Here is a 25,000-nt window from a genome sequence, read left to right on the forward strand (position 1 = left end):
GGGAAATTGGAGTGTGGAGGTGGGGGGCAGTGCCCTGTCTTGGCCCCGGGGGTCTGGCCTTCAGGTGCAAGCCAGACTGGACCGCAGGGAGACGATCTGGCTGAACGGGATGGCAGAGGGACGATGTCTTCAGGTCACAGCAGGTCATATGAGCGGTAAATACAGAATCATCTCTGCAAAACTTTCAAAAATTACAAAAATATTCAAACTATCATCATGAAGAATTCCATATGTTTATGTCCAGGTCCAGGTCTGAACGAGGACATCGCCATAGTGGCATGTGTGGGAACAAATCACACTTTGATGCTGGATGTGCAGAAAAGAGACGGCAGAAGCAAGCCTGAAACTCTAGGCAGCGTGTCAGTGGGATCTGCCAATCAGAGGCTGATTCTGAGAGCAAATGGCTGTTTGGAAAGTCTAACTGCAGTCGAGGTATCACCAGTAGCCAGAAAGTAGTAGAACGTTTTACTAAAATACACTTTGAAACAATGTATGCTGTTGTTTTCGCAGGCACGTATTCAATATTTATGTTCTCAATTTCGGAATAAGCTGTGGGAGAGAATCAAGACATTTCCGCATCTCCTTGTTGAATTCAAACGACAGGTACACACAAACTACTATAGCACACTTCACATAAACAAATGCACGTAATAGTCCATGCTTTATTTCAAGGTTTACATGCAGTATTTAATGTGGCGACTGCTTCTCTCCACAACATTCTCTCTGCAGTCCAGAGACAGTGAGTTGCTCCAGGAGCTGAGCTTTGTGCCCCTTCATGTTTCCCAGCGAGTGGAGGCTCTGCTGGGGCACAGAGACAGGGGTTTGTTGGCGCTGTGGCAGAACAGCCCCCTGCGTTGCATTGTGACAGGCAGCCTGCCTCGCTTTCTTGGCCTGCTGCAGCACGCCTCCCTGCTGGGACAACAGGAAATGAGGAGTGAGTTCAGTCATATCAGCTGCTGCCTTGAATGGCAAAACTAATGAAAATTGTGGAAACTGGATGAGAATGAGAGAGCAGAGACAGAAGATAGTATCTTCTGCTGCTGTCATGTTTGGCCAACATCTTTATTTGTCATATCTTAAAAAAAATATTGTGGTACTTTTAGTTCAAATAACCATTTAACCTATATTGTCCCAAGATGGGATTTTGTTTAAGGTACAGACTACATGCGCATGGGCTACAATGACAGAATGGCGTACTGTGCAAACGGTAAATTTACAGACATGCTCTTTAGTTTTTGGGTAAGTGCGGTACAGTCAGCCCCTGCCTTTTCTCACAGGCAGAAATCTAATTTATTCAAGAAACTTCACAAGCTAACCCTGTCTTCCTTTACTTCATTATCTGAAGCCTGAAAATCTCTCTCTTCTCTCTCACATCATTATTTATGATAGAATCTTTGTGTTGCTGTTTTGTTTCTCATAACTTCAGTGTGAGAAATTCTGTTGCTGCTATGTAGCCATCTTCATGCATGAAGTGTGAAAAAACAAACCCTGACACTGGGTTGTACTTCCTCAGGGCCCCTTGCTACTCTGGCAGGTGTGTACCAGGATGTGAAGGGCCAGAGGCCAGAGGCGTTGTGGAGGGAGGCTGTTTCATTGTGGACTGACGGGCTGGTGGAGGTTCTACCTGTGCTGTTGGATAATCCTCAGCTGAGGCCGCTGGTTCAGGCCAGTGTCACCACACTCAGCGTCGCCCTGGAAGTGGTGAGAAAGCTACACACTGGTGCCTTTTCTAGTTTTGTGTCATTTCTCTTTGGCTTATTTAAAGCACTTTGTAAGTGTGTCTATTTACACATCTTTATCCCAGGTACGATTAGGTGTTTGGAGTATCCTAGTATCAATGTAAACATCCTGGTTTCAAAAACGTGGATGACTTCAGGATACTTAATTATCAGTCAGTAAAACATAAAATATGATGATCAGCATCTACATGCTGAAATAAAAGTGAAAGGCTGACTTTGGTATTGCAGAATAGAGGGAGAGGCTGGATCCAGTAATGTTGAGGAAACTCTATAAAGTCTATAGTAAAATTATTTAAAGACAAACAAGTGGTGCCAGGGCAATTATGTTGGAAACATTTACAGGAATGTTAGTATCCAGGTTTGTCTTGTTCCATCTATCGCAAATATGATAAAAATCAGTAGGCAAATATGCCTGTAAACACGCTCTATAATATGTGTTTCTGGTTGGTGTTCTGTGTGAATCAGGCAGGTCAGCATACCTACCACTGGGTGGAGACCAGGCTGGCAATGGCTCTGTCTGGAGTCAGGAAACAACTGGCCTCTGTCTACAAATTCTCCCCCAGGTACTGCACATGTCTGAGGCCTACATGAAGAAAGGCTCTCTATGTAATTCCTTTTATAAAACTATATAAATGGGTCAGAGAAAGGACATACTTTTTATTATGTTACAGTATGCCCATCCCTCCCGTGAACGTGTTTTTAATGTCTAGTTTTCATATAACTGTCTCAACAGTATTTCAGTGACTTTATTTCAGTTTGAAGCAGATCCTAACTAAGCTTTGAGACATAATCATAATCAATAAAAGTTACTGAACTAATTATAGGCCAGTTTTAACCTAGCTGCTTGCAAATCAACAACAAGCTATAAAAACATATAGTTTTAAAGTTCTACATTCCAGTAAGATATTTAAGAAGAGAGCGTTCTTGGTTTTTCCAGTGAGTGCTCAGTGATTGCATCAGTGCCGCTGCCACTGCTTCACTGGTCCAGGGTGTCCGAGGCTGGACTGGTGGAGATCCTTCTGGAGGAGTGGCTCCTGAGGCCCCTGCAAACCCTCGTCTCCGTTAGACCCATAGCTGAGCTCTACCACCTCAAAAGGAAGATCATGGACAGCCCATTTATACGTAAGACTAGCTCGAGGTTTTTCCGCAGCATACTCATGATGCAACTTTAATGGAGGACTTAATCAAATGTCTTTCTCATTCTGTTTCTCTCCATAAGACCAAGCTCTGCTGGTGGCGGATCAGTTTGTAGTGACATTTGACGGTCACCTGTATGAGCTCCCGAGCTCCTGTCCGCTGCTGCTTGCTCAAGACATCAGCGCTGACCCGTTATTCACGTTGGTGCTCAGGTCTGACTCACACAACCTCCTTCTAATAGGAATGAATAACAACACCATCAACATTCAGCACAATGGACAGGTATGTGTTCATGATGGTGCCAAAAACATGAACTAAGAGAGTGGACTGTTCCAGCAGTCTAGTCAGAAAACAAAATGAACCCAGCAGCAGACAGGCTTCTTTCAACGTGTCTGGAAAAAATAAAGTAAAAGTTTGTCTCGGTTTGTCTAGGTGAAGGCCAGCTGCAACAACGCTGTAACGCACACATTTCAAACTGACTATGGAGTGGCTGTCAGAAGCGCGTCAAACATTGTGCAGGTGTCCAGTCAGAATGGAGCGTCAGTTTCATGTGACCTGTTGCTTGAGGTGTGCAGTTTCGCTCTTGATGGATGGTTGCATGGTAGGAAAACGTAACATTCAGTAAGACTAGGGATAAACAAATCCATAGTTGGATTTGTTATTTATTTTAAAAGACATGTCATAAAACATGTTTTTATCTACACAGGCACGTCCACTGGTCTGTTAGGGACTAATGACAATGAGGCAGGGAATGATTTTCCTTTGCCTGACGGATCTCAAGCTGAAAACCTAAACAGTTTCTTCTACAGTTGGCAGGTAGGACAAGTAAGAAACAAATCCTAAATTCTTGTCCGTTATGACTGCACATGAATTTTGGTGGAGGTTTGTTGATATAAAAGTATCCAGTTCTCACCTGCAGTTTGATCATTTGCCCATGTCTTCAGATGAAACCGGACTGTATTAAACCGCCAGGTGTAACAGAGCACTCTCCTAAACCAGCCTCAAGCCCTGTGAGCTGCCACTTTATGTTCTCGTCTCCCGATTCTCCGCTGAGTTCTTGTTTCAGGGTGGTGAGTAAGAAAAAAACCCATTACGTGGCTCATGCGCTCCATCAATGTCTGGTCACATGGGGGAATAAGACAGTGGGAAAAGAGCGTCCTGACCTCTCCTAACCTTTCTCGGATTTCATGGCCAAGATAAGAAATTCATCAGTTGGACATGATTAAAAGAGTCCACAGGGGGAAAACTAACAAGACCTTAGACATAGATGAAGAAGATACATTCATACACTTACGAATACACTCATTTGCTGGATGACGCAAAAAAACTGGTCTATGAAAAATATACAAATGTAGGCCTAATTATTAGTGCTGGGCAACGATTAAAATTTTTAATCGCAATTAATCGCATGATTTTCTTGCGATTAATTGAATTGTTATGCCCAAAATTAAATAATGAGTTCTAAAGTAGTGTAATAATGTGCTTTTTACCAGCAGTATTCCCTTTACACAGTAACAATAAAATATTTCTTGTAAATCTCAACTTAAACTTTAATGTAATAAAATCAAATATAAAACCAAAGCTATTTGCTACTGTCAGGGCATTACCTTTTATAGCTTGTTAAAACAAGTTACCATCACAGTCCAGTTTTCTTGGGGGGGGGGGGGGGGGGGGGGGTGTTTCTGAACAGGTATCAGCAGAAACATTATTCTTTTATCAGGGAGCAGCATAAACAGTCTATGCTCAGTAGCAAGTGTCGTGTGTGGTCAAGCACAGTAGCGAAAAGCGGCCGTTCCCGTTGTAGGGGGCTGACGCGGTTGTGCTCGCCTCACACACACGCCCGCTCGCTGCTGAAATTGAACTATCTTTTTGCAGCACAAATCATTGGAAGAGAGACTGATCCTCGCTGTTTGTGACTTTCCAGAATCGATTACTGTTTACTAAATAGGACATCATCAGGAGGGAATTCACATGGCATAGCATCCCCACAAAACGTCTCAGGTTACGACTGTAACCATAGTTCCCTGAGAAAGGGAACTCGCTATGCGTCGATAACGATTTGGGAACGCCCCCAGCGTGAATGCATCTGAAGCATCTATGTCAACTAGTCCTATGGAAGGAATGAACGTCACAGGCGGGTGACGTCATGACCAGGAAGAGATAAAAGCGCATCCGGTGCAAGCTGGCATTAGCTTCGAAATTTGCTGAAGCAAGCCGATTACAGGGATGCAGGAAGTATGGCAGGGCGACGCATAGTCTCGTTCCCTCTCTCAGGGAACTATGGTTACGGTCGTAACCTGAGAATACCCAAAACGCCATCATTTCAAATGCCTGAGTGTGAGCCTGTTGTCAAAAACCCACTAAGCACTGAGTACCATAGACCCTGGGGCAGCATCCAGTTCCAGGCTATAAAACCTGACAAATGTGAGCGGTGAGGACCAGCCTGCTGCATCACAAACGTCTTGAAGAGAAACCCCAGATAATAAGGCTTTAGAGGCCGCCATACTCTTAGTGTAATAAGCTGACCACCAAAGGGCACGGCCGGTCAGAGGACTCGTAAGCAAGAGAAATAGCCTCAACTATCCACTTACTAACTGTCTGCTTAGCTTTTTTTTGGTGAACCAAAGCAGACAAATAATTGATCAGACTTCCTCCATGGAGAAGTCCAATGAACCAAAAGGTTCAGCTTTTCCTGGTCCGAAGAGGTAAATGGAGGAGGACAGAATGCCTGCAGCACAATACAATGCAAACTCAAGGCAAGTGGGAGAAACCAAAAGGACCTGAAGGTCTCCGACTCTTTTGAGGGACGGAAAAGCTAACAGAAAAATGACACGAACAGATCCACTTCTGCCTGGCCATAAAATTCCCATATTTGCCCCACCGCCTCAGGGTGGAGTCTCCAGTCCCCTGGCCTCAGCTCCTGCCTCGACAGGATGTCTGCTCCTTTATTCTGAAATGTCTGAATGCATTGAAAACAGCCATCATCTCCAGGCAATTTATGTGCCAAGAGAGATGGTGACTCCTCCACAGACCCTGTGCCGAGAGGCCTTCCATTACCGCTCCCCAGCCGGTGAGGGAAGCATCTGTCGAGATCGCAACTCGATCTCTTCTTGGCATTGAGCCTTAACCCCAATCTTTGCATATGAGCGAAGACGACATCTCAATGCCGAACCGCTAACTGTTCTGACTCCGCTAGAATCAGCCAGTCATCTATGTAGTTCAGAATACGTATGCCCTGCAGCCTGAGCGCGGCCAGAGCTGCATCTACGCATTTCTTGAACATGCGGGGTGATAAAGCTAGACCGAAAGGAAGTACCCGATACAGGAATTCTTTGCCCCCGAAAGAAAACCTCAGGAACCTCCTGTGCTGAGGGAGGATGGAGACATGGAAGTAAGCATCTTTCAGATCTATCGTGACAAGCCAGTCCTCGGATCTGATTTTAGTCACGATCTGTTTGAGTGTTAGCATCTTGAACTTGAGTTTCTGTACTGAACGATTCAACAGACGAAGATCTAAAATGGGACATAACCCTCCATCCTTCTTTGGAACAATGAAATAACGGCTGTAAAAACCCGACTCTCGGTCGGGTGAGTACACCTATTCTGTAGCTTCCTTCACTAACAGGGCCTTTACCTCTTGCTTCATTCAGCAACACCCCATTGAATCGAGGAGGACGAGAACCAAACTGGATTCTGTATCCTTTCTCTATTATATGCAGGATCCACTGAGATATATTTGGAAGTTTTTTCCATTCTGACAGAAAATCTACTAAGGGAACCAGCCTCTCGAGGCTGGCCTCTGGTGTAAGTGAGGCACTCTACCCGAACTGACTGCTTTTGAACCCCCCTCAGAGAGTTCATGTCTGACGCAATGTCGACATTGCGCCTGACGCAACACTCTCCTTCTGTTGCACACAATATGAGGAGCCTGACGGCTGGGACTGCTCACACTCAGCAGTCCCAGGGGGCTGGACACGGCGAGGGAGAAATTTTTTTAATGCCTCAGAATGTTTCTTAGCCTCCTGGAATCTGTCGACAGCCGCGTCTACTGCATCGCCGAAGAGACCAGAAGGATCAACTGGAGCATCAAGAAGAAACGATTTATCTTTCTCTCTAATTTCAGCGAGGTTCAACCATAAATGCCTCTCAGTGGCTACAAGGGCTGCCATAGACTGCCCAATTGCTCTAGCGGTCTCCTTTGTAGCCCTAAGAAACAGATCTGTGGCCCGACGAAGTTCGCGAACTTCATCAGGCCCAACCCCCTCACTCCTGTCAACCTCCTCGGAGAAAGTGCACTGAAGCATAGGCGAGCTCTCTCCCCGGGCAGAAGAAGCTGCAGAGCGGGCTTCCGATACTGGGGGGAGAGCACTGGATCTTTCAGGTAAGGAAGGAGAAAAGGCCCTCGGACCCGTCTCCAACCCCTCTGAAAGATCCTTTTGCGATCCCCAGGAATGCATTCTCCGTGTTTCCTCAGCAACAGCAGGTCCTGCACCCTGAGGATCGCGAGCCTGGCCACTCTCATCGAATAGTGACAGGCGGGAGCGAAGCACGCGAAGCGGTAACATCTCGCAATGCCGGCATTCAGCCCCCTCAAAGGCTGAAACCGCATGCTCCACTCAAAGAAATGACACAAAGCTCGTGTGTATCACCACCCGTTAAATAACGTGGGCAGGGAGAAGCACACTGCTTGTACATTTGTTTCGCCATAATAAATACTTTTCCAATAGTAACAGACAACAATAAATAGACAGGACAGTAGTACACAGATTGCTTGCTGAGGCAACAGAAGCTAATGCCAGTGTCGAAAGTGTGAAAACTGATTGCCGTCTGCTGGAGCTGTATTGCCCAGTTTCTTCAATCGCTTTCTGGCAAGTGAAATAGCCTACTGCATTTTTTGGGTTGTATTGGCCATTTAAAGGTATTTTAAGAGGTAAAAAAGTACCAGATGAGCTATAATCTGTCAAATATAACTCTTCTGAATGAAATCAACTAATTTCAGGGCAGAAATAACCTCTCAGTCAATAACAAAAGGCTTCAATCATTTTCTGGCAAGTGAAATACTGCATTTTAAGAGTTGTATTGGCCATTTAAAGGTATTATAACAGGTAAAATGAATGGATTGGTTGGGAGGCCAACACAGCAAGTAAAATAATGCAGAGTCACAAGGATAATTGCAAGTTGGCAGTAAGTCATGTTAATTAGGCTACAGCCCGTTTTCCAAATATAAACAAAGATATTACACATAGGCCTACCAAACATCAGTTTTTGGCAGACGATCACTTTTCGGCACGACACCAGCTTGCACCGAATGCGCTTTTATCTCTTCCTGGTCATGAAGTCACCTGCCTGTGACGTTCATTCCTTCCATTGGGCTAGTTGACATAGATGCTTCAGACGCATTCACGCTGGGGGCGTTCCCAAAGCGTTATCGATGCATAGCGAGTTCCCTTGAAAGGGAACTAGATGTAGGCCTATAAGGTAAAGTTATGTAGCCTATAATATAGGCAAATTGTCGGCGTTAATTAATTAATGCGTTAACGTGATAATAACGCATTAATGTACCCAGCTCTAATAATTATTAACTAGAAATAGGTTACTGCAAAATAAGTGTGCATTCTTCCATCTAAAATAGGTATATTAAACTGTTACTTAAGTTTGGTGAAAAGCAAATTGTTGGACTATAGGGCTGACTGACATGACCATGGAATTAAGGAAAGGAAATTGAACTCAGGACTCTCTGCAGCAGCTCAGTGTGAAACTTCATATTTCTGTCTGTGTCGCCAGGTGGATCCCGGTCAGTTCTTGTCGGTGTGTGAGTTGAGCTCCTCCAGAGCCCCCTGCAGATTGACATCTGCTTTTGTTCATCTATGCCAGCAGAACTACATACCTCTGGAGGTCCCTGTTCAGTGCTGTAAGACCATTATACAACCAAGACATATGTCATGCTGTGTCTGATCCACAGTATGGTGCTGATATGATGTGCCAGATGTTTTAAATTATTGTTGTTTTTCTTTTTTATTTCAGTGAAAGTATAAAGGAAGGACAAGTTAAGGAAGAGCAAAGATGGGCGATTTTTGACACTTTTATACCACTGTTTGTGCTACATTACTAATATACTTATGTTTTGTAAAATACAGTACTACATTGTATAGTTACACATTATTATACAACCTGTAATGTACATTTTATTCCTGTTTAGACATGCAGATATTGTGCCAGTAATGTGAATGTGAACATACTAACTATAGCGAGTAGAGGCCTCATTTTTGAATTTTACTGTATATTTGACTGACTTTAGTGCAACCACATTAACTAATCCTCACAACCAAACATAGATCATAAAGAAATCAACATATTTTTACATGTATGTATTTCTCTTTATTGCTCATTTATTTGTTCCCTGGAAGATGGGTATGTAGTTGTGTATCTTGGACTTCTGTCTCTGTGTGACACACTCAGAGATCCAGACAATGTTGCGACTCTCCTGCTCCTTCAGTTTGATGTAGGAGTAAAATACTCCGAAGTGGAATTGCTGCAGGAGTGCAAGTGTGTTCAGCTTCACCTGAGAAAACATAAAGGAGGAGAGTTGAAGCTGCTCAGACAATATAGAAAGACAGGTTTATGTACAATTAAGATATACAAGAATTAAGTTGAGAATATTATTTTCCTGGTTGCAGCTTTCATTACATTCATTTACATTTATTCATTTAGCTGACACTTTTATCTAAAGCGATTTTACAATTGCTATATATGACAGGTTGCATGCCTCTGGAGCAACTAGAGGTTAAGTGTCTCGCTCAGGGACACATTGGTGATGTGTCGCAGTGGAAATAAAAGTCTGCCACACCCAAAGGCCTGTCTCTTACCCACCTCCATCACGAGCCCCATTGTGTTTCAACTTAGCAAAAATGAAGGGGTAAAAAATCCACCCACATGTCGATTTGCCAGAGTACTTGTTGCAAAATTGAATTCCCACACTTGAAAAGCAGAAGTGTGAAATGTCGTGCTTGGTCCAAATATTTTTTCTACTTGAAAGGTTTAACAGAAATCATCTGAAGGCCTCATCAGTTTAAAGAACACTACACTGTTACTGAAGAACATGTAAGTTATATTACCTCTTGTTCAAAGAATCTGTCCTCCAGAGTCTTAAAATCTGATCCTGGCTCAGGGTCATCAAAAATTATTTTGTACACCTGCAGAAAGGTTTAGGTTTAAGTTAACCAAATGTCTGACTTAAGTTAACAGCAGTAACAACCCAACAGCTCTCAGTAAAGAGTCTTTGGAGATGAGTTCAGACTCACTGGGTAACAGTCGGCCACAGCTTTGACCTGCTCGTGGTCGTCTGCCTTGGCCAGCAGTCGCAGCCCTTCAGGGTAAAGTTTGCCACAAGATGGATACAGTGCACTCCTGTCTGCACTGCTGAGATCTGTCCCGAAGGAGTTCACTGTGATGATGAAGGCCCGCCTGTCTGCCTCAAACTGCAGAACACACACACATTTTCAGCAAAACGTTTTACAGAACATGAAACTTCAACAACTCCAGCCCATTCATTGGAAATTGTTACAGTACCTCCAGGACAGGACACATTACATCTTTTGTGGCACCACCAATGTTCTTGCAGAAAGAGTGGAAAGACTCTAAATATGCCTGTGAAGGAAACAACATAAAGGTCAGAAGTGTCTGCTGATATAACATGGGTTAAAACCATGACTTCAACCAAAGACCATTGTGTACAACATGTGTAAAATGTCATCTGGAGTTGTTAAACATGTTACATGACACAGTAGTAAACCATACTGTCCAGAATCTACACACACACTCTCTCACACACACGCGCGCGCACACACACAACATACATGAATACCATTCATGGTAAGTTATAGTAGTCATTCAAGTCTTATGTCACCCTTAAGTCACCTTATACAGTTTGTTCCTAAGGATTTCTGCTTCCATCTCATCCAGGTTGGACTCAGATACAGCATCCTGGAAAAACTGAGCTATAACACAACAACACAGTGGGCATCAGTTTGAACATTGGTCTGTGTCACATATCACTTTTTATCTTACAGAACTTAAAAATAAATTATATGAATAAAATACTTATGGTGGGACAAAGTTCTGACTTACTAAAAAAGTCCAGGTCACACCAGCTTTTAAACGAATTTCTGATGGAATAATAGCGTTTGTTTGGTGGTTTCACTCACTGAGTTCAACATTAGTGAATTCTGATCAATGAATTCGCACCATTGAATGAGAACCAGAGAGAGTAAAAGTCATAGCTTATTAGCTGTGTTTCTGACTGACAGCTAGCTTGGAGAGTGTTTTTCCTCTTTCAGTTACTCTTTACTGAAATGGGGTACAATCCTCTGAACAAAATACGAGCAGGGGAGTTAATAGCCTAGGACAGAAATAAAGAAGCTTGGAAGGCTAATATGACTTACTAGCGCTAAGCCGGCTGGCTAGCATGTTTACAGGTTTACTTACTAAACCTGTGACTATACAGTTTTTTGAATCACAAGACAAGCAAAATAATTTCAAGTCAAAAATTTGATTTATATTAAGTTAAAATCTTCATGTTTCGTGTTTTGTCTTTTTTAAGTGTAAGTGTATGGAGTTATTTTAGTGCCGGCACAAACTGAATCTAAATTTACAGGTTTAAATGATAATATTTTTATGTAGATCAATAATAAGAAAATAAAAACGAACACATCCACAGAGCTTTTGGAAAGGTGCGGCAAATGTTTTTTTTTTATTGGTCCAAAATGAATGTTTTGTTTTAACTTTATAAGATGTCTGATGTTTGGTTCCCGCTTCTAAAAAGGCTTGTAGTATATATATAATAGTATAAAAATGTTGGTATCACGTGATATCTCTGTGTGTGTGTCAGCGATCAAGAGTTAGGACATAATGTGCAAAAAGCAGTCAAACTGCCATTTTTCTCAGCAACAAAAGGAGCAGTAAGACTGCCTAGATCACACATACAAATACAGTATAACTTTTGTCAGGAAACCTGAATTCCAAACTGAAATTGAAATAATACAAGTTGAAAGCAATACAAGTCAAATTCAATTTCAAACCATTAGATTGTATTATATATGGAAGTGTATATTTAGCATACAATATTTAGTTTGAACATTTGAAATTTAAAACTATTAAATTCAGATTCAATTTGTGCTGGTACTAAAATAACTCCATGGAAATGGGTTTCCATGCTTCAGATCTTCCATTTCCTCTGTACACTGGTGATGGTTAATTATCTCTAGTGACTCTGTGACTGAAAGGGTTTTAGTAAATTAAAGTTCAGCTTTGTAAGTCAAACATAGCATATTTGATTAATCCACCTAGTGGTGTGTCCACCAGGATGGCTGAGTAGAGCTCAGTCGGGGTATGAGCGATGCCCACAGCTGCCATTTGGTCAAAAGCTCCCAGTGGGTGACACCGCGGGAGGAGCTCTGCCACGTCTCTCTGTTTCAGGGCCCCGGTAATCAACATCACCACATTGTCGATCATGTAGCTGTAGCTATGGCAACACAGAGAACAGAGTAAATGGATCTATATTATTTATTTGCATGACATGTTATATTACGTCCCTCTTAATGAGTACGTATTTCCCTACAAATATGCATTTATTTCGAGAAACTATTAAACTGGGAGTGCATACAGTAATTAGTAAAATTAGTTATCTTTGAAAGTAATGGAGTACATTACACTAGAGAGAAAAATTATAAAGCTCCTCAACCAAAGTTTTCTTTTGGAGATTAAAATTTACTGCATGTAGTGTCATAGCATACGTTATATAGTCAAGGAAGGCTGATAGTGGAGGCAGGGCGTTGGAGCGAAGGCAGCTGAATTCAGTCACCAGGTTCTGCCTCAGTTTGCTGTCCACCAAAGACACAGTCAGGTCCTCTTCAGATGAGGACAGCAGCTTTCCGTAGTCTGTGCTCTGCAGGTGTAGTTTCATGTCTGAGGAAAGACATTGCCTAAGGGTTTTGAACTCAACTCCTCTTTTTCCACAGTCTCTTTTTGTTAGGTTGCCGTTACAATAAAAACAGGAAGGGGTGAATCATAATACAGTATTAACACGTGGGTATTTCTCACTTTTGACCAACTTGTTAAACACGTTACAGCTGATATGACTAACTGTCAGATTATATACAAACACATATGGTGTATGATAACATTATGCAATTTTTGAGCCTGTTTTGAGAATCATGAATTGTGTCGAAGATTCTTTCCAAGAACTATTTGCCACACTGTCAACAAACTAACACAACTGGTGAGTGGGAGTGTGTGAACAATTCTGAAAATTTATACTCTGCTTAACCCTTACACAACATTGCATTGGAATACCTGGTAACTGGAAAGAAAATTCTGAAAAAATGGGGTAGAGGGTGAAGACACACGCAGACATGCCCAAGAATTTTAAAAGAGGTATAGCTGCAGGTAAGATACCTTTCTGGGATGGCTGTATTCACAGCATTACACAATATTCTTACCCTCAAGTGAGTCACACTGGGCCAGATTGTGATAGTCACCGCAGGTCAGAATCCCGGCCTTCATTCCTCGAACCAGACCCTCCAGATAGCCATGATCCACATTGAAACTGAGCTCTGCCATGATGCCAAATGAACTATCAGCAAGCCTGGCTGCCGTTAAAGTGCAGTGCAAATGTGTGTCTAACTTCTGTATCATTCCCTCTCTGACTAACATTCATGCAGTTTTTTCCCTTCCTCTTTGACACCAAGAAATTCCATAGCTGCTCTAAAAGTGTTCACTGTCTCAGTTCCTGCTCTCAAGTACATTCAGGCTGGCTATACAGCTAATTACTCTTTTTTTTTTTGAGGGGGGGTATCTCTACTCTTTGCTCTGTACCCAGAAAGAGAAAGTTGTCTTTTTTTAAAACAGTGTAAGTATGTAAATCATAGTGCTCTTTGGCTGGACATCACTCAGAAGAAAAAGGAAGGAAGCATACAATGTATGTACATTTTTTGCATGCGTGGGAATGAATTTGTGTCAAGGCAGAAGAAGATGGATCATGTGGTTTATTATGTTCCTTGCAGACAAATTTATATTACACCATTGCTGACCTGACCATGTCTTCCTCTCTACATGCATGACTGTTTTTGATTTAAGCTTAGTCTGAAATAATCAGACACAGTACTTGTTTTCAGCTCCTGTGGGCTCATAGGGTATCAGATCTTTTAAGGGTTGCACATTGCTGAAATGTATGTTTGTCATGTGTGTGTATGTGTGTAGCGTTCCGCAGCTAATCTTGCATACTACTGGACCCACCAGACTAACACTTTTGTGCACATTTATGACTATATGCCATAGATATATAATAAGACCTTGCTTCCAATTTTGCCCAGTTGCCATTTGCGGTTTTGCAGCAAAATTTTCCCTGCCCACCAAAACCATTTTCCCCATAAGCACCATTAGAAAAGAGACTTTTTTAAAACTTTTGGCAGGACACCTCAAACTGCAAACAAAAGGAATTATCTATCTTTCCATTACGAATTTTTGATCCATCGACGTGTCATATTTGTAAAAGTTTCCTCGAGCCGAAAAAAATCAATTTTAAAATCTGTGTTATATTTTTCTCCACAAGATTTTCAACAACTCTACCTCTGATTGGCTATTAGTTGTTTCCTCCGTTGGTTAGGCTGGTTAAGATTAGGGATAGTGTCAGGCACACAGCAGAGGTTTGGACTGGTTTATTGCACAAGATGAAGTACAGGCAGAGGTATCCAAAAACACTAAGGCAGGAATCTTAGTCTAAACGTTCACTGATCAAACACACTGCGGAGATACTCTGGGACACTAAGCTGAGGAAAATGGCTGGACCTCAACTAGACATTTTTCAAACAAGATGATCTGGCAGCTAATGTGAAAACTAAGAGGGTATTTATACACAAAGACAAGGGAGCCAATGAGGCACAGGTGGAACACATTAAGGCGGGGCAGGTAATCACACACGGGGAGGTAGACAGGGAATGAGAGCAGAGGGAGCCTGGAACAAAACACAGGGTGAGAAAAAGAAAACTAGAACACAGAGGGACAATGAACTGCCAGAACTGGGCGTGACAGACAGGATGGAGTTAAGGGTGTCCGTCAAATGAGAGTTGTAGCAAATCTGCAGGGGAAAAAATAACATGGGCCAAGCGGGAAACATTACTGCACATATTGAGTGGGCCGGGAAACTTTGCATTGGGCTTTGCTAAAAACAAAGTTTACCCAGTCTGTTGTTTTGGCGTTTATTGTGTACCAAAGACATCCAAAGAAAAGTTCGGTCTCATCTTGAGCAGAGCATCTGCATATTAATTCCATAACTGATATATTATAATCCACTAAAATTAGGCATGATACAAGGTGAAACCCACTTTTGTTTTTTTTACCGACATCTTGAAAGCATGGGAGACAGAAGGGACAATTGAGTAAGATTCAATTCTTCTTTGTTTGGGAGGGGAGAGGGAGGTAGGGAGAGATTTTATTTTGTGTGGTGTGTTACAACAAAATGTTCACTCTACTGAATACACTCTTCTTGTTTAGGCTCTTTTCAGTTCAAGACACTATTCGCGGTCTTCAACTCCTTTATCTTCATGGCTTTTGAGAACACATTGAACATATTATGATCTAAAATGGTAATCAATCAAAACATTTCACCTGCTGTAACATTTTATTGCGTGTGCCAATTTGCTATCAGACACCCTTCTTCATATTCACTTTTCATCAGAAGAGAAGCGACAGTGTATCAGACAAAGTAATACGTGGACCACAGATTGCCTGGATAGGATTTAAGACTTTATTTGACTGCTTTATTTTTGAATTCACACAGACTAACATACACACTTGTCCCCGCTACAAATAGGCCCAGTGTTCATTATCTTTCGGCTATCCACATAATCACTCCAGAAGAAAATACAAAGCAGGTTAGGTTCCCATTTATCCACAGGATTGCTGCCAGTAAACATCTGCAAAACAACCAAATTATTTTTGCTTTGTTTTGATCCTGTGTGTCATATTTTCCTAATTAAACATGGTTTCCTCTTAAATTCACATATAAGTGACTTGTAGTTCTTTATTTAAGCATTTTAGGACATTCACTCAAGAAGGAAAATATTAAACAAAGATAATGGGGCTTATAATGTATTTATTCAATAGCAAAAATATAAAATAACTTTAACTCATAAATCCACACATTTGTAAAAATCGGTAATTCCACCATTTGGGAGATATATATCTCTTCACCAAGGCATGTTTTTCATTGGAACAGAAAAATAAGCTTTTTAATTGTCGATGACTAAAAACATGAATTTCTTCCACATTTTGTCTGCAGGGCAGTGAGTTTTAAAAAAAACCTTTATGTTCCAATGTAAATTATGATGGGTTCCCACGTGTTTAATATGGCAAGAGAGCATAAAATATATAAAGCAGCAATAGTGAGGGAAATACCCGAGGCACAACACACGTGATTGTCTGCATACATGAAAAAGCATATGTCACTCATCCTTTGTTAAACCTACATATTCTGTAAACATTTCTGTTTGTATTTTTAATTGTAGGCTTCAGTCCTACATTCCCATCGCACCTTCCTTTACTGAAGTGCCACACACAATGTGTTCTCTGTGTATATATATGTACATGTCCAGGTACTGGGCTGTGCAAGTGTGTGTTTGTGCTCTATGTCCTCTTTAGGCACAGGGGGTTTGTCCTCCAGCAGTGGCAGATGGTGTTGAAGAGTCGACAGCGGCAGGAGGCGCAGGGGTCACAGCACGGCAGATGAGAGGAGCAGCTTTCCATTAGGCGTCCGCAGCGACGTGCTGGGGTCATAAGGTTTGACTTGTATTTCTGAAACATAGTGACATTTCATGAACAGGGACTTGTTATTTCTCTTCTGTGACAGCAAACACAACATACGGCCTTTCAGTTTTCAGTAACTGTAATAGTTCAGTCTACTCATTTTACATAATCTAGCCACGTTAGGGCTGCCCCCTTATATCATGCACTTTTCCGTGAATGCGGGACCTGGGCTGGTGGCGTTTTGCAGCCGAGGAAAGTCAAGTTGTTGTTGTAAATTTTGCTTTTACCATTTAGTGACTCTTCTTATTGTTTTTGTGTGAACCATTTGATCCCAATTGAATGGTGAAATAAGTTATTGTTTTTTTAAGATTTAACATATATTATTTAAATTTGATCATATGGCCTTTGTGTGGTACATACCCCCCAAAATATGGCGGTTATATCACACTTGATGCCATGTAGGCATCTTTTTAAAGAATAATTTGAAAATATAAATGTCTGGACATAAAACAAATGATCAGTTGATCTTTACAATTTAAGACTCAATAGTCTAACAGAGAAAGATCCTGGGAACCAGACAAATCTGCGAGCTCATGTTTTATTTTCTCTGGCATGTGCTCGAAACGTGACCAAAAAATCGAAAGTCAAGTATCGGCCAAATCACTGTGTGTAACGGGAAAGGGGTTGCTTGACAAACCCACAGACAGTTTCCACCCAACTCCTCAGGTCCAATTCAGCATGCTGCATTCAACAACCCCTTAAGGAAAAATGTAAGGGGAACATTTGGATTGTGGAACTCGCCATATCAGAAACCTTCACACACATGAACAACAAATACAAAACATATGCTGCCTGTTTCCCGCAAAATTTACATTCAAACACAAATCAAACACTTCATTTCAAGCATTAATAAGCCTGCCTTACTGAAAAGTTTGTGAATGGCATTATGTGACAAACAGTTTAAAAAGAACAAAGACTTACAGGAATCTCACTTTCCTGTGGTGGAGAAATCTTTCGTCTCGCAAACAGTCGTCTGGTCTTTGCTTGGTTCCAAACTAGGGTTGGAAATAATAGAAAATACATTGTTTACTGTTAGAAAACACACTCAATAAACATTGCTTATTATAATGATCTCTGTACTGTTCAGTTTTCCTGGCCAAGACAAACAAAAACCTCACCGTGCTCTCTTGGGACCTCTATTCTTGTCACACACGGGAAAGGGAAACAACAATACAGCTTCTTTGTTCTTACAGTGCTTGATTGTGAGCAGGATTTGCCTTAGAAGACAAGTAATTATATATTACATATTCAGAGACTATATATCCCAGGTGGGTGTTCTGGATCTGCCCCGTCCCGGGTCGTCATCCAGTTGGATGTGCCAGGAATACTTCCACAGGGAGGTGTCCAGGATGTACCACGATAAGATATCCACACAACTTCCACGCAACTTCATCTGGCCACTTTCAATGTGAAGGAGCACTACTTCTACTCTGAGCTTTTTTAGATGTCCAAGCTCTTCACTCTGTCCTCTGGGAATCTGCATCTTATTGTGATGAATTAGTTTGTGTGACTCTGGCACCTGCCTTGCCAGGTGCAGCAGCTCCTGGATGTGTCTCCCAAGGCAAGTAAGAGTGATTCAAGAACCACTAATCACCTACAAATTAGCAGCCTTGCGGGTCTGTCTTTTGAGCCTCTAGATCAGATGGATCTAGAGCTTCTGTAGCACTGGTGTCTGGCCAGAGAGCAGTGGACCTGTGTGCTATAACTCACTAACATCATCATTTATGTTGATTGGCATAAGGTGCATTGGCGCGTCGCAATGAATTGCTGCGCCTGGTTTCTGTTTTCTTTAACTCCTATGTATGAGTGACAAAATGGCTTAAACTAACATGTCAGACTGTTGTTACAATCTGTTACTGTTGTTAAAGTCTGTAAATCATTTCACTTATTTTCTTTGGCCCACACTGATGCGAAAATACATTTGCCAGTGATTATATAACAGGACATTATCCAGTGATTAAACAAATCCATGTCATAACTATTTTAAGTTTTAAGTCAAGTACTTAGGTAAAAATACTGATTCTCCAGTTCAGGGAAAGGGTGTTTGAATTTGATGTCCAGTATTTTTCTGACTAGGCATCTGAGAATAATGGTCTATTATTATTATGAATGCATAATACATAACAGTGACTAGAAAATTTGACTAATTTACATTTTGGGGATAAATTAATAATTATATTAATCGAGTAATAAAATAATCAATAAATTAGTTGTAAGATTTATCTACTAATCAAAAAATAATAATAATGAGATTAATCAATTAAAAAATAATCATAGGTGCAGCCTTACTGTGCACCATGTCTGAGTGCTCCTCTTGTAGGTCTGTCAGTGACAACAAGGTGTAGGTGGAACTGGGTCTGAATCCGTCCATTCGGCTTAAAGATAGGGTTCAGATCTAGGGTAGCCTGGGCTTTCTCCCCAGCTCGCCCTTTCTTCCCCACCTGCACACCTTGTGTCCTGTGTGCGCATTCTGCTAATATGAGGAGAATGCGATAGTTTTCAGGAAGTCTGAACAGTTCTGGGATCCCTGTGCAGCAGCACGCTCACTGGCTTTGTGATGCAATCCACGGGAGTTATTAGGTGATGGATGGACAGGCCAGAGGGTAAACTTCACTAGGGGCATTGCGTCCACAATGGTGCAAAAAAGGAATAGCTGTTACCTGGATGTAATTCCAGTTGTGAGTACGTACAGAGCCCTCTAACCACAAGCCCAGCTGGTCCTAGTGGTTGTTGCTGAATACCAAAGGGAGACAAGCAATGCATGCACTGGGGCTGTATAGGGGGAGGGTGCTATCCCCAGATTGGGCAGTGAATGAAAACATTCTGTCTCAGGTGCCAAAGTGGAGCCTTGTGAGGGTAAACCAATACTGAAGCCTCTTGGGGGGGGATTGGAGGTCACATCCAGGTAACAATTGACAGCTCTGCTGCTTTAGTTTATCGGGATTAATCGGGATTGTTTTATGATACTGTTCAAGTCTATCTGTACAACTTACAATTGAATGGCTCTGGATCATAAATGTATGTAAGTTGGTCGGTCACCACTATGACTATGACATTGTCAAGCAATTTATTCCAGATATCCACAGTGCCCAAAGTATGAATTGTTTGGTGATCCTGACTTTTCATCCAGCATCGTCATTGGTCAAATTTGATTTGTTTTCTCTTATATAAAGAGGTGAAGAAAATAGGTGTTTTCCAGCGACTCAGAAGTAGACAAAATTATAGATTTGCTTTTTTGATAATTAACAGCAGATAACATGACAATTGAGGTAGGTAACGCCATACATGTGAAATGGATAATGCTATAAGCAATGGTTTGTTTTATACATTTTACCGTGCTAAGCAGCTCATAACATGGGGTGAGTTTCTTTTTTCCACTAAATACATTCAACATGAAAGATCTACATCTGCACAGATGGACATCATTTAGTGTAATGTTTTCTTTGAAGTGTGGTATGCTCACATAAACATATGGAGCTGGAGCAACATCCAAGGGTTTTGCCGTTGTTATATTATTTACAGATAGAAATCTCAGCTATAGGATTGTCAGTGTTCCAAAGGAAATCAAAATGATTTGGTTCCACACCTCCTGTCTGCTGGTACCTTCAACACCCTCGTCCTTGTACCACAATGTGTATTTTACAACCTGGATCTTATACAAGTTCATAAAGGCAACAAATCAAAAACCCTCCCTCTTGGCTCCGACGTCTGATGACTGATGCACCTTCCCTTCCAGCTCACCACCTTGAGACTAATCTTTGGCCAGATGTTTAGACGTTATATTGCAGAAAATACTTTTGTTCAGCTGAAGCCCTCATCCAAGTTTCCCTTTTTAGATATCTCTACTTGACTACTTGAAATACAGCTTTTTTCTGGGGAACCGCCATTAGTCTTCTGAACAAATTGTAATGAAACACTCTCCTGTCTATGGTTATGTCCTAAAGGTTTATTTTTGGTATTAATATTCATAGTTGAATTGGGTTTCTGCCTCATTGAATGTGTTTGTGTACCCTTCCTAATCTTATTTTAAGTATCTTGAAAAGCTCCTACCAGAAAATCACAAGTTTAATCACACTTGCTTAAATGCTTAATGACTTAATGCCAACCTCAAGCTTTATTTGACCTCTTCTGGATGAAGTTTCAAGTCTACAGTACCTCTGACCTAGCATAACAGTGATGGCACGGTCTATTGACTGACCCCTACCTACACTTATCACTGCAGCAAAACTCACTGTTTTAGTTCAGTCCCACAAATTTGTTTTAGTAAAAAGCTCTGATAAACATAGGCGCAAACAGACAAAGCTAACGACTAGCTGGTGGAGCTCTTAAAGGCTATAGAGTCAGATATTTCCCTCAGGAGATCAACAACAGATCTTCAGTGGGAGGTTCATGTGTCTGATGCTATTAAAAGTTTGTCTACATCAACAATGTTTGCTGCAAAGAAAAGTCAGATGATCAATCAGCTGTCCAATGATTTGCTTCTAAATCTTTTTGCTTCAAAAATTATAAAATCATACCAAATATACAAGCATTGGTTTACTACAATATGCACGATTGGTTAAAAGACTAAATAATACAATAATACATAATACTTAATGTTTTCGTGATTTAAATTATCATTATTATAGTAGGCTACGGTTCTGCTAAAATCTGCTGACGAACCCACTTTAGATGATATGTAGGCTACAACATGTTCATGTTTGACAAGATTAATCAGATTCACACATGCCTGCATTAGAGGGGGATTGTAAAAAGCTCTATGGACAAATTGTATGAGAGTTGTTTTAAAAAATTGTTTTAATCCAGCCATCTATCCATCGTCAACCGCTTATCCTGTGTACAGGGTCGCGGGAGGCTGGAGCCAATCCCAGCTGACATCGGGCGAAAGGCGGGGTACACCCTGGACAGATCGCCAGTCCATCGCAGGGCTTAGGCCTATTGTTTTAATGAAATCATTTAAAATACAAATGATGAATAAACATTGACATGATAAATGTCAATGTCTCAGTCTGTCTCTCCTCCTTTCAAATATATTTTATTTTCTACATTGCAAAATAAGCCCGTGGATACTCTGGATAATTAGGAGACTAAATTATGACTAATACATGTTATAAGGGCACTATGGGATATGAAGAACCCACGCCCTACACATAATGTTTTATCGAGTCATTTTGTTTCTTTATTTTTTGTTGAGCACTTTGGGCAAGATGTAGTAGGCCTTGACAAAAAAACATTATTATTATTATTATTATTATTATTATTATTAGGCCTATAAGCTGCACCGTTTTCGGTGACAGTCTAGCCTTTAAACGGCTTTTTAGAGCGTCGCAGCACTGCACAAAAAGCAAATATAGGCCTATGAGTGCTCATTAACATAATATAAAAAAATAAATTAAAAAAAGGTTGAATCCTCACCTGTATCATTCTCAGTCTCCCTTACGTCTTTCTTCGTGTCCTCTGCCCAGGACAGCGGGAAGGCAAGCAGAAAGAAGCACAACAAGTGTTTTCCGGTGATCATCGTGATGAAGATGATCTGTTGATGACACAGTAAAAATCAGTCTCACACTCAATATATAAATAAATACAATCGATGACTCACTTACTTCGTCTCCTGTTAATCCTCACTTCAGCTCCTTCAGGTTTGTCTCAGGCTGGGTAGAGCCGGTGATGGACAAGAGGACCGAAACGCGCCGCCCCCACATGACGGGCTCGACTCACTGCTTGGTGCATCTACGGCTGCCCTGGCAACAGACCGATACAGATCAGTCTCAGAGGAAGGAAATTAGGCTAATTTGTGCCAAAAAAACATTAAAAAGGACTGGGTGGATTTAATCATTTGGGGCCAAACCCTTGTTCCTGCCTTATAGGCTACTTTCAGCCTTTCACTTATTGAGAACATTATTGATATGAAGGAGATTACTGATTTCCATTAATGCAATTATTTAGGCTAACTCTGTTTTTCCTTGCCTTCTTTTAAACTCACTCAAGTAGCGACTCACAAGAACTGTATTTGTAATTTTATTTGAGGTAGCGTTTATATTGTCCATACCATAGGCCGATCCATAGGCCTAGCCTACAGGAGCTCTAGTTGGCTTAAGTTCACCTATGAATACAGACAAACATAGTCATAGTTAAAATAGGCTATTTAAAGTCATTTGACACAAGAAAGACACTGTCTAGCTACATTAACAGCAAAGTGCTAGACATAGGCCATTTCTGTTTGCTAAAAAGTTAATCAAAATCACTACAGAGCAAAATTAGGCCTATAGTCCAACATCCTGATTTGGCCAAAATGTAGGCCAGTACACAGTAGGTATGCAAACAAAAGCGAAACTTGCAGTATAGGCTATAGGCAACCAAAAAAACTCCACTGTGCATTGGACCAGTCCAGGCTACTGTGTCCCACAATGCAAAGCGCTTTTGGTTCCCTCGAGCAGAACCGTGGCTCAGGGTGTGGCATCTGCCTCCACCGGTTGGGGGTCAGTGAATGAGAGAGAGAGAGAGAAAGAGCCATGAAGAGGGAGAGAGGGATGGGCACCGGAAATGGAAAAGAGTCAATATGCTTACTGCAGCACGCAAAACTCGTCGCTTGCAGACACTGTTCTGCTGAAGTGCCTCACCAGACAACACCAGATAAAAGTAGACCTACATGCACAAACAAACAAGACTGTGTACAATTCAGATACACTCTAACCAAATGAGACCATTGGCACTGTTGGGAAGCAGTATGATAAGTTGCTTTAAGTCAGATTTAACTTACAGTTTCATCAGATTTGTTTTACCTGCGAGTAAACTCACTGCACCTTGAAGCATCTGTTGCTATGGTTACCTTCAGTTTCCATGGCTGGCCTTGTTTTGGACGATGTGTGCCTGAATGTCATAGTCTGCACACGCCCACACAGTCCTTAAACAGGGTCTAACCAGGCAAGATAAGTGCATAAAAATGTAGGCTTAAATGTGTAGAAAGCCTATAACCCATAGTATATAGTCTATGGAGTATGTAGGGACCTATTCAAATGACAACTTGCAGATCAAAGATCCCAACCTCACTGAAGAGGTTGAGAAACGCATCAAAATCGATGGTGGTGGTTTGTTTTCCTCGAACATTGGTGTTTGAGGAAAACCACTTTGACAAATGTAGACTAGCTAATGTAACGTTAATCTTGATTATTTGACGATTTGTCTGTTTATTGTTATTAAGGAGAGCAGAGAACAGGAGGTGCACATGTTTTTGGAAGCTGCATGAGCAGCATCAATAAATCTTTGTAAGTAACCTCAGTAAGACATTTTGTTATATGTCTCTCATGATTTATGAGTAAAACCAATTAAAATTTGTTTATTAAAAAACCTGGTGACCTTCACCCAATTATGGTTCCCCCATTAAAACATGGCTATCTCTGTTGATTTCATTGAATTACATCTAATATTTTTTGCCTGACCACATACTGACAGGAGACATCATTAACAATATAAGGGGAACCTTCAGCGGGCTTAGAGTGTGCTTAAAGAAATAAATGAAAAGTCTATAATAGTCCAAATGTTCCCTTTGTCTAAATAAAAAAAAAAATCTGATGATCCCCTGGTGAGTCTATTAGTTGGTGATTTTATGCACTCTGGATCCTTTGAAAGATGATAATAAAATTACTCACTTTATTGCAAGAATCTGTTTTTCTTTTCATGCAAGATCTCCTGTCAGTAGACATAACTAGCCAGCTGGAACACTGAAGTGGCTTTAACACATACCAGTCTTGTTCTTGCATTGAGTAGTTTACTGTCTAATATGAGGAAATGCTTTAGTATAGTTATGTAAGATCATCCTGGAGGATGTCTGATTTATGGTGATTCACAAACCATTCCTCCAAGAATCGATTACAACTAAAGTGTCCCAACATCCATCTTGTACAGAATTAATTTAATATAAAACAGTCCCACACAGACAGAGCATCAAAATATTGTAAACATCTAACTATTTGTTTAACCAACAAGTCCTACCAATAAAATAATTCCCTAGCATCAACATATCCCATGAGTAGTGAATATTTGTCTCGGTGTGTTTGGGAATGTGAGAAGAATGGAGACTTTTGCAGTGAACTAAAGATCATAAGATTGATTATCCACAGAATACCTCTGGAACAACACATTTTTATTTGATATCAATATCCTGCTTCTCCTTTATTACAAACATACCAAGTCAGATGGTTTTGTTATATCAGTTTATCTGCATTTCCCAGTGTCTCTGAGGGCTATTTCACAAAAGCAGAATT

At 41.1% G+C, this 25,000-nt stretch overlaps 3 protein-coding genes across 3 annotated transcripts; 1 reads left to right on the forward strand and 2 right to left on the reverse strand.

Annotated features, from left to right (window-relative positions):
• The first annotated feature begins 12 nt into the window (after nt 1-12).
• On the forward strand, nt 13-9,129 carry LOC119892848. The gene is made up of 13 exons (XM_038704858.1): nt 13-155; nt 245-432; nt 511-603; nt 730-934; nt 1,514-1,701; nt 2,205-2,302; nt 2,677-2,861; nt 2,959-3,158; nt 3,309-3,477; nt 3,583-3,692; nt 3,821-3,946; nt 8,661-8,787; nt 8,901-9,129. Exons 1-13 carry the CDS (start codon nt 110-112, stop codon nt 8,909-8,911), a joined length of 1,746 nt encoding a protein of 581 aa, XP_038560786.1. The 5' UTR covers nt 13-109; the 3' UTR covers nt 8,912-9,129.
• A 102-nt stretch (nt 9,130-9,231) lies between these two features.
• LOC119892849 (V-type proton ATPase subunit d 1-like) lies at nt 9,232-13,587 on the reverse strand. Its single transcript, XM_038704859.1, has 8 exons — nt 13,373-13,587; nt 12,668-12,839; nt 12,218-12,396; nt 10,794-10,873; nt 10,446-10,523; nt 10,178-10,354; nt 9,992-10,069; nt 9,232-9,438 (listed from the first exon to the last, which is right to left on the reverse strand). The coding sequence occupies exons 1-8, from the start codon at nt 13,584-13,586 to the stop codon at nt 9,262-9,264; spliced, it is 1,155 nt and encodes a 384-aa protein (XP_038560787.1). The 5' UTR covers nt 13,587; the 3' UTR covers nt 9,232-9,261.
• A 2,068-nt stretch (nt 13,588-15,655) lies between these two features.
• Nucleotides 15,656-22,465, reverse strand: asip2b (agouti signaling protein, nonagouti homolog (mouse) 2b). Its single transcript, XM_038704857.1, has 4 exons — nt 22,340-22,465; nt 22,152-22,269; nt 17,658-17,731; nt 15,656-16,724 (listed from the first exon to the last, which is right to left on the reverse strand). The coding sequence occupies exons 2-4, from the start codon at nt 22,252-22,254 to the stop codon at nt 16,557-16,559; spliced, it is 345 nt and encodes a 114-aa protein (XP_038560785.1). The 5' UTR covers nt 22,255-22,269; nt 22,340-22,465; the 3' UTR covers nt 15,656-16,556.
• Between the last annotated feature and the right edge of the window lie 2,535 nt (nt 22,466-25,000).

The sequence above is a fragment of the Micropterus salmoides genome, unplaced genomic scaffold, assembly GCF_014851395.1.
Source record: "Micropterus salmoides isolate LMB-PRFRI ecotype aquatic unplaced genomic scaffold, ASM1485139v1 Ms_hic_scaffold_726, whole genome shotgun sequence".
In the NCBI taxonomy this organism is placed as follows: Eukaryota; Metazoa; Chordata; class Actinopteri; order Centrarchiformes; family Centrarchidae; genus Micropterus; species Micropterus salmoides.